This window comes from Tympanuchus pallidicinctus, unplaced genomic scaffold (assembly GCF_026119805.1).
Source record: "Tympanuchus pallidicinctus isolate F22 unplaced genomic scaffold, pur_lepc_1.0 scaffold10, whole genome shotgun sequence".
NCBI lineage: Eukaryota > Metazoa > Chordata > Aves > Galliformes > Phasianidae > Tympanuchus > Tympanuchus pallidicinctus.
Window position 1 is genome coordinate 6,111,129 of NW_026294619.1, and position 17,974 is coordinate 6,129,102.

General features: G+C 38.2%; 1 protein-coding gene across 4 annotated transcripts in view; it reads left to right on the forward strand.

Moving 5' to 3' along the window:
• FILIP1L (filamin A interacting protein 1 like) overlaps window positions 1–17,974 on the forward strand; it is a 196,490-nt gene that overhangs the window by 113,801 nt on the left and 64,715 nt on the right. For all 4 annotated transcript variants that reach the window (XM_052664688.1, XM_052664703.1, XM_052664693.1 and 1 more), the window contains 3 exons: window positions 5,130–5,416; window positions 8,482–8,655; window positions 14,316–14,494. In XM_052664688.1, the coding sequence (XP_052520648.1) occupies window positions 5,130–5,416; window positions 8,482–8,655; window positions 14,316–14,494 (640 nt within the window). Of the gene's footprint in view, window positions 1–5,129; window positions 5,417–8,481; window positions 8,656–14,315; window positions 14,495–17,974 lie in introns of those variants that run through there.

Below are 17,974 nucleotides of genomic sequence, written 5' to 3' on the forward strand. Positions count from 1 at the left end.
CAGTGATGGAAGGAGGATTCCGTACCTCTTTCCGAAAGAGAAGGTATGCTTTTGTGCTCTCCCATAATGCTGACATACTGAGCAATAATCTCTTCAGTCCTAAAGGTCAGTCTGTTGGTAGAAGTCCTAAATATTTCAGCAAATCAAAAGCGTTATTATATCACCTTAAGAGATGTTAAAAAACAGAAAGACATAATTCCTTGCTTAGTCATGGATTTCTGGAAGAAAAAGAAATTTCTCAACTATTCAGGATCCTTACCCTGGGATTAAGAGAAGATTTGATCCTGTGAGGGATTTTCTTAGCTCATAAGTCAATCACAACCTAAAGAGAAAATAGTAAGGGGAAAAATAGATGGAAAAATAATGGATGCCTCTTAAAACCCTTCGGTGTCTGTGGTGAAGTCATCTCTGAAGGATATTTCAGTTTTTCCCACAAAAGTGCAAGGATTTCTGAACCACCTGCTTGTTTGCTGCTGCCAAAGAGACAAACGCAGTTTCATCTCCTTCAGAATATGATTGAGAGGGTGGAGACCAAGTTAACATCATAGAAACATTTGGTCACTTATTCATCTGGCTCTTCAGGAAAGTATATTTTGATCCCTCAGATTACTTGCTCATCACTAAGAGAAAACGTTTCCTTTATATGCAAGGGAGACAGCATAGACGTTCAGAGATGAGCAAGCTCTTTAGAAAACAGAACGAGAAACAGACTATAAAAAGAACAAAAACATGAATGCTAAGAATAGACTCAAGTTTTGCTGAGTATGTTGCTTGCAAGAATTTGGCTTACCAAAATTTTTCAATATAAGCCAGCTTTGCTCCATTTTGAAACTGGGACCAGTCTAGCAAGCGGCACTGAATGGTAAGCCTGGAAATCATCACTTGGTGACATCAAGCAAGATACTGCTGCAAAGTCTTCAGTGAAACAGACAACCTGTATCAGGACTCAAAAAACAGTACTTCAGAATAGTAACCTCAGCACACTTACAAGGCAGTAAAGTTCAAAAAAATCAGCTAAAAGATGGCACAGGGAGTTCAAGCACACAGTTCTGAGGTCCAGTCCAGGGACTCATCTGGATTAAATACCCAGCACGTGATTGTTTGTAATGTCAGTAGGTGTGACTTTGTGATCAGGATGGTCCCTTTCAATCTTCATTTATTTTTGTGCAACCAGATCGTGTTCTAATCATATGAGAATGCTGATATGCATCTTCGTTTCTCCTTTTCCTGTAGCTACGTTCCCTACTATATATTATTTGATCCAGATCATAGATGAGGGCTCAACCAAATCTTCTCATTTACTTTCTTCCTTCTTAGAAGCTGTTGACTTTTTCTGGTAGTTATTCTGTATTGCCATCCTTTTTGGTTGTACGTAGAAACTGGTCTTAATTTTCATATAGGAGTTTGTCACAAAATGCAACATTTCACTCTCAAGGAGAAACCACAGAGACTGTTCACGAACTACAGCTACTACTACAAAAAAGAACACTTCCTTAACCTTTTTTTTTTGCAAGCTACCTTTCTTGTATGCAAACCCCATCGATACCTGATTTATAATGAAAACTGACTGAGATGCAGACAGGCAAATGGGAAATTTTGTACTCATCAAGCTGATCTTGAGAGCTAAAGAAGGATGAAATATCTTTTTTTGCGTGACACGAGACAACTTACACCCTCAAATTTTAAAACCCTATTAACATTTTCACCTTCCAAAATATCAAAGAATTTTCTTTTCATTACCATTCCAGTAAATGGAAAGAGTTGTTCAAAGAAGATCCAATCTACCAAAATACGCTGCTATAAAATTTCAAATGACACTGCTTCCACTCTCAATGTTACATTAGGGCCACTCCAGGGTTAATAACCTTAAAGAAAACCAGCATCCTATGGACTACAAGTGATCATTTCTCTACGTTGGTGCAAGGGCAGCAGTAATTCGCCTGAACTGTCAGGAGCACTTTGTTAGTCCCTTAGACAGTGCTTCATCCATAAAGGCTCACAATTTAAAGGTGCACTAGCATCAGACAATACACAGACAGTTTCAAGTACAATAGCCTCTAATTCAGAACTGAAAAAGAATGGGTATTTCCCATCTTCTTGGTTTTAACTCAAATAGAAATTCAAATTAGTAAGTATCCAATGAGCAAACAAGAAATATTCCACACTCCTCCAAGTCTGTCATATTTGTATCCTTTGAAGACATTATTAGTACTATCATTATTACGTATGCATGCAGCACTACAGACAAAAAAAAAAATGCCAGTCAATGTACAGGTAGTAAGAAAGCCTAAATAAATCAACAAATGAGCATAGCAATAAGGCAGCCTACTAATACCAGACTGTTTGTGCCTCTTTTGTCAGGTATATTTAAATAATAATAAAAAAGTGCTTAAAGCATACATTTAGTATGTCACTTCAATCATTTGTGTTAATTGCTACATCTGATAAACAATTGCATTAGCAGGTTTAATAGTAGACCCTGGCATTCAGAAATGCTAGAACAAAATGCAAATGAAGTGTAGGTAATGGCTGTTCAACAAGAAAAGAAAAATCCCCTTTGGGACTCTGGAAAGGCACCAACTCTGTAGGAGGGTGACCTAATCAGCAGGCTCACTGACCTTCTCTGGCACCCAGTGCTCTTTGTCAGTGTAATAAGGACTGATCTACCTGATCAAGGAGCAGGCACAACAGGCTCAAAAGAGTCACCACAAGGCCTCCTCAGCTGTGAAAACTATGCATGGCATGTGGCTTTGAAGCCAAGAGAATGTATATAACATAAGAAAATAACAGAAGGCAGATGTCCATCTTATCAGGATTGCTGAGACTTGTGCCATTTTCAAGTTCACTGTTTCCAGTGCATCCAACCAAAGAAACTTGGAAAAGTAAGAATCTCTTTATTATCCATCTGTTTCACTTCCCTTCACTGAAGGATGCCATGTTGACCCTGGTTACAAGTCTCACAGCTTGACATCCAGTCGAGCCTGCCCCTGCACCTGGCACATGAGGGGAAAAAATGGAAAGACTTCTTGGGCTATTTACATGTTTCATTGCATCCTGTGCCTGCATGATCAAAGAGAATAGGCAAGCTTAAAGTGAGTTCGGTTATCTGATTTAACTCACAGCTTATGGCTCTGATACTACAACCACCAGCCATTAATCCACGTGTGAAAACCAAGCAGACATGCAACACTTGAAGCTGAAAGGAAATCAACAGTAGCAACGTATTGTAAGCAAGATACAAAAAATGAACAAGCCAAATAAGCAGACCTCAGTGAAAGAAGTGATAGTAAACTAAACATAAAATTTAGACTGGAAAAGACCATTAGGAAAGACAAGACCTTCATTTCTCCCATCACATCAGGTGCATTGATGCTGTAATTTCTCAAAATATTCTAAAGATATTCTGTGTTTTCAGCCAAGAGGTTTTGACTGAACTGCTGTTTTAGAAACAAACGTGACCATTTCTGCCGTGGTACCAAATTACTACATGTTAGCACTAGTTGTGTAGACAAATGTGAATTGCAAGCCTTGATACTTGAACAGGTAATACCCTCCAGGAAGTATAGTAACTTCTCTGGCAAATCTAACAATGCCATCCCAACATGAGATCAGAAGCAGAGCTTCATTAAACAGGTATCCAGTGCTCAATGTCACACAACTCTGACACACCTTGGTTTTTGGACACTAGGAGAAACAAGTTCTCTTATGAAAGACAGGCTATTCTGATTTTGACTAGAAGAGGTTTCCTTCAGTATTAAAGGAAATTTCATTTGCTTCCTCTGTAATGCTTTGGATATTTTTTTTTCCTGCTTTCAACCACCATTCATACCAAACCAAAAGTGTTTCCCCCTTCCTCTGTTCTTGCAAAAAGATGTGCTTATAGCAGTCAGTAGAAAATTACCACGGTTAAAGAGCGTAGCTGTAGAGAGTACCTCAAGATTTAGATTCAGAACATGGCTGAAGGGGGAGCTCTGGAAGAACTTTATCAGCCACAGATCTGTATGGCCAAAAAGCAACAGCACAATAATTTCCTGCCCCCCATGGCTCAGAACAATTTTCTGGAGAAAAATCACCACTTCAAGTCAAACAGCTGCTGTTGAGCTCAAGCCTTTCTTTCCTTGTTCTTTTGCAAAGTAATGACCAATAAGCTTTCACCAATACAACTTCCAGCAATTGGCTTCACACTTTAATATGAAAAAATGTGCTTTATCTGTATGTGGAACGTGCATAATTTCCCCTCCCAGTTGCATGATTGGGTTTTTGTCTGCTAACCTGTATCCATGACCACACCACAGTTTTTCTGTAGAGGTGGATTATAATCCATTCATACCTTAATTGTAATGGTGATAAGCAAAACAGAGTTCCTGAGATTAATCAGTATTTATATAGCATTAGTAATTTGTCTGCACAGGCATTACAGTACATTTATGTAACAGTGGCACTTCAAAGGGAACAAGCGCGGCTAAGCTTCCCTTGGTGGTGTGGTGCTAACAGTTGTATGATGGCCTCAGAATGCAGCACCAAAGCAGCAGTAAGACTTCACACTGCATGGTTAACAGGGAGGCATTGTGATCACTGAGGAAGGAGAGGTATAGTGAGGCTCATGCCTTACAGTCTGCATGTACTAACCTCTATGCTTCATGAACTACGAGTAACACAAGTGCATAACTTGTAGAAGTGGAGGACTGCTTTTGTGTTCTCCCTTGGAAAGAGAACAAAAAAACCCCACAGCTATCCAATAAGGGAAATACAAACAGAAAGATCTTCCTAATGAAGGACCTACCTGAAAAGCATGCAGCTCACACTATCTCTCAAATGGGAAATCTGGACTGCACTGATACGTGCAGTATTGCTGCGAAGGGTGCTGCCTTTGCAAGTGTTAGCAATGAGATTTTTCCAGATGTACAGGACAAGGTAAGTCTCCCTTCAGTGCCACTTGAGATCCAGTAAGGAAGACAGTTCAGTCCTGTTTGTTCATGCAAGGCTGTCAGCTCCTTTCAAAAGACAAGAAGCCCAGTGCGGGAGGGGAAACTACCAGTCTGGAGGGAAGGACACTGCCATAAATTAGCATAAGATTTTTATACTCTCTGTAAGTTAAAACTTTTATTTTATTCCCCATCTTCCTTCAGTTTCAGAGAGAGAAACCATGCGTTCCAGAAGTAACAGTGCAGAAAGCCCAACCAGACCGAAGCCGTGCCAACAAAGGCCCAAAGGCCACCATAGAGAAGAAACAGGTTACAGCGGGAAAGGGAATGTGCAAAGAAGGCCAAAGGAGAAGGACGATGTGCCCCAAGCCAGCACCATCATAAGAAGCCCTAAGGCTGAGAAAAAGCAAAGAAGTTCTTTCAAGAAAAGAGAGGACCTCTCTCGTGATGATCTGCTATTTCTTCTTAGTGTCCTGGAGGGTGAATTACAGGTGACTTATTATCTTATTTTGCATTCCAAGTTAAAAATTATTATTTTTTTTTTTTTTTCCCCTCTGCACTTTACTGCAAACACACACAGCTTTCCTATTAAGGAAACATCCTATCTAGTTTGCTGGAGTTGGACTAATATAAACTACAAAGAATGTAAAACTAGAGGTTATCCAGATACTCATAATAGTTATCAACATGAAAAGATGTTATTCTCCTAAATGCAAATATAATTTATTCACAGTGTTTGTATAACACTAAAACACTCATGATCCACTGTATACAACTGTGAAATTCTCAAAGCAGAGAACTTGCACAACTTTCCCATTATGCTGCCCTGTTGTAAGTATTTTGATTACAAAGTGTTTGTACTGTGAAAACTATATGGAGAAAATTGTAGAGACCTTTAAGATATGTTACTTAATTCCTTATTATCTTCCTTCTCCCATGAAGTCGTGAGCATTATTACAAAACAATCAGTACATGCCGACTCACCAGTAGTAACTCACACAAAAGCTTTCTAACAACTTTTGTTAGCGCATTAAAATATGCCTTTTATGCCCCATAACGCATGCAGTTAACATACCATACTCTGCAACATACCAGATTTTGAAGAAAGTGAATTTTTTTATCTGGAAAAAGTCAGCTGCCAAGCAGCCAATGATGCCAGGAGGCCAAACAATTTCAGGAACTGGGAACCAGATTTCCAGTGAGAAAAGAGGAGATAATCCTACAATGGATAATTGCAAAGACAAAGTGACAGCCACTTTAAACAGCTTACAAGTAAAGAGACAAGCAAGCATCCAAAGTAGCTTCAATGGCTGTAGCACATTGTTTCATAGCTTATTGCCTAGACAGCACCTTCGCATTTTCCTCCTTAACATATGCAGGTATATTTACATAATCCATGCTAATAGAAATGTTTAATGGAACACACATGCTATATGAGTGCTTTTTGATAGATACACTAGTCTCTGGGGGTGCTCACTTGCCCTGTCTAAACTAAGATTAAAATGCAGATGTCATACACTCCTCCATAAGAGTCCTCTTTTTCCACGAGAGAACTACATACACATCTATACATATACATTTATTTATTTATATTACCCACGTTCAATTCAACTCATGAGATTTAAAACTGGAACAAAATGAAATGAGAAACTGAAAAACAATGAGCCTGACAGGAAAATTTCAAATTGTGTCCGACATTCTAAAGAAAGCATTACAAATGAAAAAAAGAGGGAAGTCATTTTTTATTCCTGATTTTCCACCTCCAGTAATGCCAAGTCAAATCTCTAAAGATCAGCTGACAATCCAGACATAATTAAGTTTCAAAGTTAAGTGCCATAACCCTCTCATTCCAGACCATTTAAGGTGCACAAAGATTGCTCTTTCAGCTTTTTTTTTCTGCTGTGACACAGATTAGAAATGGATTTTTTCCTCTTTTTCTTGTAAGCACAGTCACAAACAGACAAATAGGAGTGTTCCTTCCAACAGCAGTCGGAGCAGAATTGCTACTGATCCTAACACACCTCTTTCCAATCCCCCCCCTTCTAGGATTAGCCTGTCCTTGGTTTTGGTTTTAACTGAAGTGTTGCAAGTGATGTTTGAGACAGTGATGTGGTTGTGTCATTGTCACAGAGGCAGAGGACAAAGTCTTCCCACAAGAAACAGCTGGGCACAGCCTGGGGCAGGCAGTCACCTAAGCCAGTTTGTCCCCCAGAGGAAATATTCAGATAAGCAGACATTGCCATGAAACAACACAATCTCTGGAAGTGAGACTTCCAGACAATTAGTGCAATATTCACAGGAGGTATTCTGTCTCCTCCAACTTCCTATCTCTCAGTTCATAACTTCAGTTAGGGTAGTATGGTTAGGTCGTGGTTGGACTCGATTATCTTTAAGGTCTTTTCCAACCTGAGCGATTCTATGATTCAGAACAAAGTGTTGTTAAAGAGCAGAGTATCTATAGACCATTTCAAATACTGGAGGCATACAGTCCAGCATGGACTTAGAGAGTGCTGTGAAATAGGAAGAAGTTACGTGCGTCTGACTGCCTTCTAAAACCAGTTCTGAAATACATACATGGAAGAACATGTTGAGAATGCACCTGCATATTGAGTCTGTTCTTTGGGAATAGAATGCCATCAGATATTTTGCCAGATTAAGAAAAAAAATGCAGTGACATTAAAAAAGGAAAAGCACAACGCATATTTTTACGTTCTGCATTTTAAAATGACACCATTTTGAGGCACCAGATAACCAACTTAATGTTAATGCTCACCTTTTAAAACACTTTTCTTTCTTTAGCATGCATTTGCAAATTGAGAATGCCATTAAAGCAATTACTTCCAAGAAATGCTGCAAGATTGACTGAGGGCGCATTCACAAGTGTGTGCACATCTACATATCTCTAAGTACAGAAGGCACTGTCTCATACATGTATGCATACTTACACATCCATGCACTAAGGCCCCAACTGCCAACTTTGCAGGCAATCAATCTTGTTTTAAAGAACTGCCATTATTGCATGGTTTTGGAATGCGTTTTGTGAAAGGTCACATCCCCTGCACCATATACTTCCCCACACTCAGTGCTCAAATATGCTCAGTGCAATGACAAAAGCAGACTTCTCCAAGCTGGCTTTAACTACAAAAGCCACCACCATACCCAAACCATTCACACGCGTCTAGGCTTCCAGAACCGTGCTAATAACTCACTAAAATTAAAAAAGTAAAAATTAGGTTCCAATGCCACGAGTCACATTTTTTCCAGTACGAGCTGCTCCTGGCATGGCATTTCAACCTCACTGCTAATGAAGTAATTAAGCACCAGTGAAGATTCTGAAAATCCTGTTCTTTATGCACGACTCACAAAATAAAAAGACCAGTTCTTCCCTCATGCTTTAACTGCCTTCATGTTACTATCTTGGGGGCATTTTATAGATGTAGCTTTCTTCTACAAGTTCTTCTGCTCCCATAAAACCAAAAGCAGAAGCCATCCAACTAACTTGTAAACACACAAATGCGGTTTTAACAAAATGAAAACTTACATTGTCTTTCTGTAGGCTCAAGATGAAGTTATAGGAATACTTAAGGCTGAAAAAATTGACTTGGCTTTGCTTGAAGCACAATATGGCTTTGTTACTCCCAAGAAGGTGTTGGAAGCCCTCCAGCGAGACGCTATTCAAACAAAGGCTGAGCAATGGCAAGAAGATATCTATGAAAAGCCTATGGGAGAGGTATGTATTACGAACATCTAACCATAGATCTCACAGAAATCAATAGCAAAGATCTCACTGATCGCAGAGAAAGAAAGCAAACATGTTCTAGGTCTAAAATCTAACATAGAAATGGGGTCAATAATATAAGCAGGTTGCTAATGATCCTCAGGCTACAACCATGGAGAGACTGTTTATGACTACCTCCAACTCTGATAGTCTGCCTTTTGTGTTTAACACTTCTGCATTTTTTTCTCTTGTTATCCTAATTCAGAGCTCCTACAGCCTGATACCTCTCCATTAGCCTCCATGAGGTCATGCCACAGCATCATGTTGTGGCCATCTACTCCCTACATATTCCAGCTCTCACTAATTCTGTGAGAATCATGGGTTTACGTGATTGATCTGAATAATGAACTGTCATTACAAACTTAATCCAAGCAGAAATCTAATATTTTCACACTATGTATAAGTAACACTTAGTTTAATTAATCTGTAGCAGAAGTCATACTTTCTGAGCAAGCTACAAGGATTTCATTTCTGTCCTGAAATGCAAGTCACTATATATTAAAAGTCCTTCATATCAGTAATGCTTTTTGTTTTCCAAAAAAGAATTCCCAATATCTCCTATTGGGTCACATCAACATTTCCTTAATGTTCTGCTCTTTATAGTTTTCTTAAAAAAGAAAATTATGAACAAAATTCTTCTACTGAGCATTTTCCAAACTTACTGAAGAGAGTCATACCTAAGAATACAGAGCTCACTTCAGAGAAGATTGTCAGGCAAAAGGTCAGCACTCATTTCAGAGGCTCAGAGGTTAAAACCTCTGCCTATAATCTGAAACAGATAAAGTTCAACTCCGGAGGTTAATTTATTTTAGACCGCTGTGGCATTATGTCACAGAAACTTTGAGCACAAATGGAAATGATTTGAAGAGAAGTCCAAAAGAGTTTGAAAACGTAAGTTCAGTCTGTTACTTTACATAAGTTTATACACGATTTTTCCCTCTTACACTTAATGGCAGAGAAAAGATTTCTAACACCACTTGATTTGGCAATTCCTAGAGGCAAAGGTAAACATCCTATGAGCAACTGAAAAGGTAGAAAGACCACTAGCATTTTGTACGTCTTCGTAAACCAAAGGATGCCTTAACTGTCAGATATTTCACATCTTCATACCCCCAAACTAAGTCCAATATCTGTTTTGGTTTTGCCTGCATTTTTTTCAGATACTAATAAAAGAAAGGGAGAGTGGGGAGAGCAGGGAGGAAGGAGAAGGAAAACCTGGCACAAAGGGTGGGAAATAACCATTAAATCTTCCCCATGCCACCATGGCAATGAACCTCTTTCACTGCCCACAAATTGTTCAGTCTCTCTAAAGCACATCAATTTAGCTTTGTGGCCTTGAACATGAAGGATCTACCCAAATCTCAGATGAAAACACAGTGAATTTCAGAGCACATCTATGAATACAGGCTTTTCATCATCCTCTCACAACTTACTCATCTCAAATTTTATGAAGTTTCTTGGTGAATTTGGTTAAGAATAGAGCACTAAAAATTTGGTGACCGGATAGCCTTAGTCACTAGGAACAAGATTCATGGGTAAAATCTAGCAAAATAGAAAATGGCAGTAATATATTTTCTTTGCAAAAATGATGAGGATTGTGATACATCAAAATTGTATCTGCCTTGGCTATGATATATATGTATATATATTTTTAAACTTTTTTTTTTTTTTAAGTGGAGGGTTTTTCAGGTAAATTTGCTCTACAGTTATTCCTTTCTGCAACCTAACAAATGCTGGATAAGGTTTCTCATTACTCACAGTTCAAGATACAATAAGTTGCTTAATGTTTAAAGGAGGCTAAAGAAAGGAAAATAGACTTTTTTTGTTTTTGCTTCTGTCTTACACATAAAGGTCTGAAAAGGCTTTCCATCTTTGCATGGTTTATAAATTTAGATGATTGAGTCAGATATTCATGAAAAACTCTGGCTTCAGATCAATTGCCACTTCTCCAGAATAGAAAGCAAATGGTATTCAACATTCTAATAAATACTGCAAAAGAACCATTTTCCCAGATTCAAATAAAAACCCCAAATCATCAAAATAATGACATTAAAAACAAAAATCAACTCAGAAAAGGCGATGTAGTAAGAGAGAGAGAAGACCAAGAGGAAGATATTGCAGAATTAACGGCATCTTGTCACAAGTTTCAAACCTTCATGGAATTAGAAAGCCAATTCTGGTTTATAATTGACCCCAGATTCAAATCAGACAGGCAAAGATAAAAACTCTGGGACCTCACTGGTTGAAACTTGATGAACAGGATCTCTTAACACTTTAAGTGCTTGAAAAGCAGAGATGGTAGACAAAAGCCTACATACTGTGTAAGTCAGGGATAATTAAAAGTGGAACCCATTTTTTAAATCCCAGGCACCAATCGTCTTGAGGAATGTAGTGCTACCATCTGCCTTTTAACAAAGCCTAACTGATGGTATCCTCTCAACTTTCAAGGGAAGACAGCTGTAGGAAACCAAAGAGTTACACTCACAGGAAGAGATGCTGATAACATGGCATTCCAGAAAAGCAGATCAATGTATCTGCACAGAATTCTGGTACAACCAGGATTGAAGAAGACAAGGGAAGAACTGCTCCCACCATTTCCAGATATCCTCAACTCAGGACTATACATTTACACCCACACAGTGACCATGAGGGTATTATTAGCAAGAGTAATATTTCACTATATTTTGGATAAATAAATGTAACTAGCCCGGATTGTATTCTGGTTCTGTGCCAAACACAAAGCAGTCTAAAGAGAAAGACAGTAAGTTCAGTTCTGACAGAATGAATATGAGATGCACTATCTTAATTTGACTTCAAACATGAGTTGGTGGCAAAACAATTAAATGCCTGTGAATTTTTAATGTGCTCAACTATTCACAGTTACGTAAGTTCATGCCTCCTATTTTCCACTGTATTGTACACTATGTTCACTATGTAGAACTATTAATTCTAGCAAAAAGTCCATATGGTTAGCAAGCACAAAACAGCAAATCATTTAATCAAGATTTTATCACTTTAATTTCCCACAGAAGACATTTATATTACTGCTTATTAGTCTTATTTGGGGTTTTTAGCCAAGAACTGTATAGGCTGAGTAAATGCTGTGCAAAATGGACGTTTTCATATGTGCACATCTAGCATTTGGACAGGGTAACTTGAGGAAGAAACGGGCTGCTGGAGAACACTCTTTTGAGAGTATCTCATGCTAGCTGGAGCTCAGATGACTTCTCCCTCCTCTCTGCTGGTATGTGCGAGTCATTACAAGATACCAGGAGAAAATGCTGGAGGCAAACTGGCTCCCCAAGGTTCAACCCTTTTCTCCTGCAGGGACAGAAAGAGCTTCCAAACAGCAACACGGCACCATATCTCTGTTCTCTGCTTGGTCCCTTGCAAATACTCTACAGCAAACAAACCCATAAAACACCATGCAGGTCCTGCATCCTTCATACCCAACATGCAGAAGCAGAAATATTTCTATTTGATTCATATTGTTTGCATGGATTAGTTTGAGCAACCCCCATCTTTGTCAGTCATTTATACGTTGGGATGCACAAGTCACTTGATTTATGATCAGCTTTTAGCCAGAAATTACACTTTCTTTTCTTATGATAACAATTTTTGCATCCCCTCACATTCTTAAATGTGCTTTCAAAGCAATGTTTGTATCACTATAAATGCATCCTTTCATTTTCTTAGCTCTATCCATACGGGCTTACTGCCAAAATAAGGAAGAGTTTCACATGTTTGCTTTCTTCCTCACCTGACCTCACAGTGAAGGCTGAGACCAGCAAATGTGATCATGCAAGATAAGGCCATAGCCACAAACAGCACCACAGCACAGCTTTATCAAAAAGCAGAATGCTGGTTGCTTTCAGAGGACAGCATACAGTCACCTTAAGGCATGGTCTTTAAGACCACAAGGAGCACAAACTCAGGCAATGGTGCTTCACGCATCTGTGATATAGCTGCTCCAAAAACCCCTCTGAAATGATGGACAGGGAAGAAGGCTGATAAAATACAGTGAAAGTTTTCTCTCTTTTTGCCAGATCTACTATCTCAGCAAAGGATTTCAAATTTTGAAATCCTGGTGGAAGAAGAATGTGAAGAAATTTAAAATAGCCAGATTTTTTCAATCGGACCTTTTAAGGCAATTCAGCTTTCAACCCCTGTAAAATACACAGCCAAGAAGTTTGGAAGAGGTGACACTCGTTTCCTGAGAAAGCTTGAGTATGGAAGGGTTTTGATAAGAAATATTTTCCCAAGAGAAATCCTAATTCAGATTCATAATTCCCATTGACCTTGTAGAAGCAAAAGTACACTAATGCCAGGGAATGGGATGGGGAAAGTCTTGACAACCTGCTGTAATAGCACCATAAAGCAGCTGAGAAGGTCAGCCACCACTTTCTTTATATTTTTAGGTCATGGATGAAATTAACTCAGTTCCATTGCAACAGAAAAGACACTGATGCTGTGAGGAGAAAGAATAGGCCATTTTCAAAGTGACCCAACATTTCTGATGGAACATTTTGGATTCAAATAATCAAAGTTTTGTCAGTAGACCTTATTTCCTTATTCATATCAGCATCAACAACAAAAAAAAAAGTTAACAATGACAGGAAAAACAAGAGATGATTAGAAAGAAGCTGAAGTAAGCAGAGGGAGAATCAGGAGCCCATGTAAAAGTAGAGGATTTTCTCAGTCATTCCAAAAACTCATGTTCAGGTATTCTGATCATTCCTGACATCGTTTCTATCAGCCAAACTGTCAATAAGCATGAAGAGAAGATAATTTATTATAGTTCTCTGAATTATACTGCCTAAAATAAGCAGTGGCTCTAAGAATCTGAAGGCCCAGTGTGCCTTGCGGCATGTGAAATCCCTAGAGGGGGAAATGTCGGAGAACCAGAACCAGCCTTGCTTCCCACACTGCCCATTCGTGAATTCTTTCCTATTAATAGAGTGAACTACTGCAAAGCAGCTCAACTACTAGAATAGTCTGTGGTTAGAAGGAGCTGGCTCTGGCTTTGCACTGAAAATTTATCTTCTCCAAAAGAGATTTGAGGATTCTCCTGTTGACCTAATCAGGAAGACAGCCTCCTTAGAGGAGGATGAATAAGCAGTGAACAAAAGCACCCACAAATACAAATTCTCCTCAGGTCTCTAGATGGCTTCAAGTGATCCCTCCTCAAACTTCAGTAAGATCAGTAATGTCTAAGGAGGAAGATCCCTGTCATTTTCTACAGAACTACAAATAAGATTTCTACTTGTATTCAACCACAAATAGGTCTACTTCTGTGTGAAGCAGAGGCTTAATCTGTCAAGGAATCTGTTTCGTATCAGAAATATCAACGACAAAAGCACATTCATGGCAGGAGGAGGTACAGAAGGTGACTGAGGGTCTCTCAAAACAGTACCTTAACTAATTTTGCTGGTTTGTTAGATTCAGGCTGATGGAATTAAATAATTTTTTCCAAACAAAGTACAGAGCCATCAGGCTATTAAACATACTTTGTATTAGTAAGCTTCTCCTATAATCTTTTATTGATGGAAGTCTGAGCAACTAAGAGTTTTGAAGTATTTCAATTTTTTCTTTTTTTTTTTATTTTTTTTTAGCTTGATAAAGTTGTAGAGAAACAGAAGGAAACTCACAGACGAATGCTGGAGCAACTTCTAATGGTAGAAAAATCACACAGACAGACCCTGTATGAATTAGAGGAAGAGAAGAGGAAGCACAGTGAATACATGGAGAAAAGTGATGAGTTTATAAGCTTACTGGAAAAAGAACGTGAAAGGTAAGGTTACCACTTGGCATGGTACTAAGAAATACCTATAATTTAATATAACGTGTACAGAACTGTCCACTTTCTGCATCCACTGCAAATCAGGAATATTTGTAGAGTCATATTTTGAGAGTTCAGCTATAAAAGCATAATGAATTATTCCTACATAACAGTGGTGTAGGTTAGCATGTTGGTAGATTCTTCAGCTCCATTAGAGAGCAACAAGTATGTTACAATACAGGGAGCCCAGGGAGATGCACAAATATGTTTAAAGTTACAACCACATAAAGCAGGTTGGTCTTCCAGTGTGTTTGAGATGTTCAGTGTGCACAATGGGATGTAAGTAAGAGAATATGAAATCTGGACTGCAGACTACAATGGCAGAAGAAAGACATGAGGAAAAACAGAAGGTGTTTGGACAAATCAAAGCACAGAAAGATGACATAAAGGCAGAAGGTAGTTTGCAGAAAGCTTTGAAAATAAGTTCCTGTATCAGTACTGGACAAAAACCGTAACCAAAAATCTCAACAGCTTGTTTAAGCATAGAGGGAGAGTTTCAAAACCAATTTTCAGAAGGATAAAGAAGAATTTAATGACATTTACTGTCTTTAAAATTTCAAAACAGAACTTCTCTGAATCTGCTGTAAAATTGAACACGTTCTAGGGAAAAAGAAAAAATAATAGAACATTTCCTATTCTGTGGATAGCTACTCCAGAAGATAGGAGTATATTGTCTCTACTTCCTTTTGCTTCAGAACAGCTTCCAGATGGAAATGTTTGGGTGTGAGAATGTCAAGCTTATTCTAAACTCACATTATGCATAGATAATTCTTCCTCTGCTTCGCCTGTGTAACATCATGTTCCATGTATTTTGGCAGCATTTACTACGTTCACCCTTTCCACTACACCTCTCTCCTTCACATATCAATGATAGCACATATGCTTCCCACCAAGTACACAGCCATATTTACGCACTGCAATTAAAGAAGGTGGGGAAAAAATAATTTGCTTCTCAGAAAAAAAAGAAAAAAAAAGAGCATTAATGCACGCAACCACAAGCACGCACAGAAAATCACATAGTCACCCAGCAAAGGGCAGAATGGATGTTTTTCTCCAAAAATTGCTTTTGTAAAGCATCAACTTATTGAGAACTGAAGTCTGAGCTGAACAGAGGTTTTCATCTGTGTTGCCCTTTCCTCATAAAGTACGAGTCACTCATCTATCTCTTAGAGACAGAGCTAAACAACCGCAATTGCTAAATGTTACATCAGACACGTGTGCTCTCACAGCCTGAAATGCTGCTCAGGAGGAAAGACTAAACCACGATCTTTGTGAAAACAAAGTAGGCATGGGAATAAAACTCCATTCCTTGCACCTCCCCCTACTCTCCCCATAAAATATTTACCACTATGATCTGCAACATTTAGTCTATCTGCCTGGAAAAACGAAAAAGAAATAAGAAAAAAGAAAATAGTGAGGTGCCTAATGAGACCTTAGAGGACGTAATGATAGATTTCAGATTAAGTCTCAATTTCTCTATTTTCTTTGGAGTGCTTATTTTATGTGGAAAACCATAAGGGGGTGTGATGTCACATATTGAGCTGATTCCAAAATGTTTGCCAAGTCATGTCACCGTCAAGATCTCCATGCAATTGCCTGCCATAATAAAAAGAAAGAGAAAAAACAAAAAAAGACAAACAAAAAATGCTCAGCAAGTTAAGACACATCTCTCTGTGTTTACCTGCATGAGTTGACATTCAGAATACACACCCATACACAGCAAAGTGACCTTTTCTTTCATTTCAAAAATCTTAGTCTTATTGTAAATCTTCACAGGATGTAAATTTTGCTCTTGGCTTATGAGAACAAATAAAACTCTGTGAGAAGTTTCATACATAAACAGTGACAATGAATGTTGGTTCCCTCTGCTGAAATTCCATTTAAGAACAAGCTGTACAGAAAAGCCATAACCGTTTGTCAAAGAACTTTCTTCCTTTTTCAACAAGAAGTATCCCTTTATCAGTGTGGAAAGGTGAGTAACGTTAGTAACAGGATTTCAGTTTCAAAGCAAAATCCTGACCTTCCATTCAGTTAGTCAAAGAAGAGTTTTATTTTATCAAAGAGCAAAGCTACAGTATATGCTTTAAAATAACTTTCAAGAGTATAGAATGCATGCAAGCTAAACAAGGTATCTGAGTAATACAGGATTATATGATCAACATGAAAAGACTTGGATGTTATGGGGTGGTGATGCTGAAGGACTGAGAACTACTGTTTATAATAGGAATAGAATCATAGAATCACAAGGTTGGAAAGGACCTACAAGATCATCTAGTCCAACCCTTCTCCCACTACCCTTACTACCAGAAGCCACTAAACCATATCTCGTAGCTCCTCATCCAGAATAAAGAAACTGTGAGTCAGATCCAATTCTTTTATACAATTAAAGCTATTATAAAATAAGGAGGAGGGAAAGCATTTCCTCTTTCTTAGGTATGCTCTCAGGAAGAGTAAAACCATTGAATTCCTAAATGAAAACTTGAGTCATAAACTGGTTTATCAGATGGTTGTATGTTTTACAAAACCAGGCAAGCCTCCACCATAATGTCTTTCTGCTGCATTACTCCCTCCATACACAACAGTTCTCAGTAGAAAGGTTAACTTTGAATTTCTAATTAAATGATCTTAACTAAATTTTTAACTACATCGTGTTTAGATCGTACAAAATATCAGCAGCCTTCAGTGAGTCGGTACAAACACTTCATCTCAATCATTCAACAATCCCTTTGACTCCATAGCAGGGCAAAAGAACTTAAGTTTCTCCTAAGCAATTGTGCATTGTTAGACTTGTGATTTTAAGACAAGATTAGCAACAGCTTTCTAGGTTTAATATTAATCCTTTAGATACTTCAAACATTTTTCTATTGCCTGCCAAAACTACTCTTCCATAGTCTCAGCTCAGAGATGAAAATGGATCTTTCAAGTTGGAAAGAAAAAGTATGCCAAAAAGAGCAGTTCATGCCCCCTAGAAGCATGTGCCACTTCATTGCTCCTCTCCTCTTCGTTCTCAAAGGCAACTACAAAGAATCAAGAATAAATACATTCCGGACCACTGCTTTGTCTAATAGTACTGATGTTTCCTTTCCTTCCTTCCCCAATTTGTCAGAAAGAGTGGTTAATAAATAAATGAATAAATAAAACCAACCCTGAAAATACACAACAATTTTTAAAATAGATTCAAATATAGGTTCCACTGTATCTTTACTGAGGATGTACCTACTTGTCCAGATAACTTTATAAATATCCCATGCTTTTGGAGTACAATTAAGTAATAAAAGTTATTTTAGGACATAATTTGCAAAGCTAAAATAGTTTACGAGATAGACATGCTTCTAGTTTGATAACGTAACATATGCATGCAAGTGTTCTTATATTTACATATTATTCTCCATCTCACAAAACAAAATGAAATGCCTGAGAAAAGAAACAAAA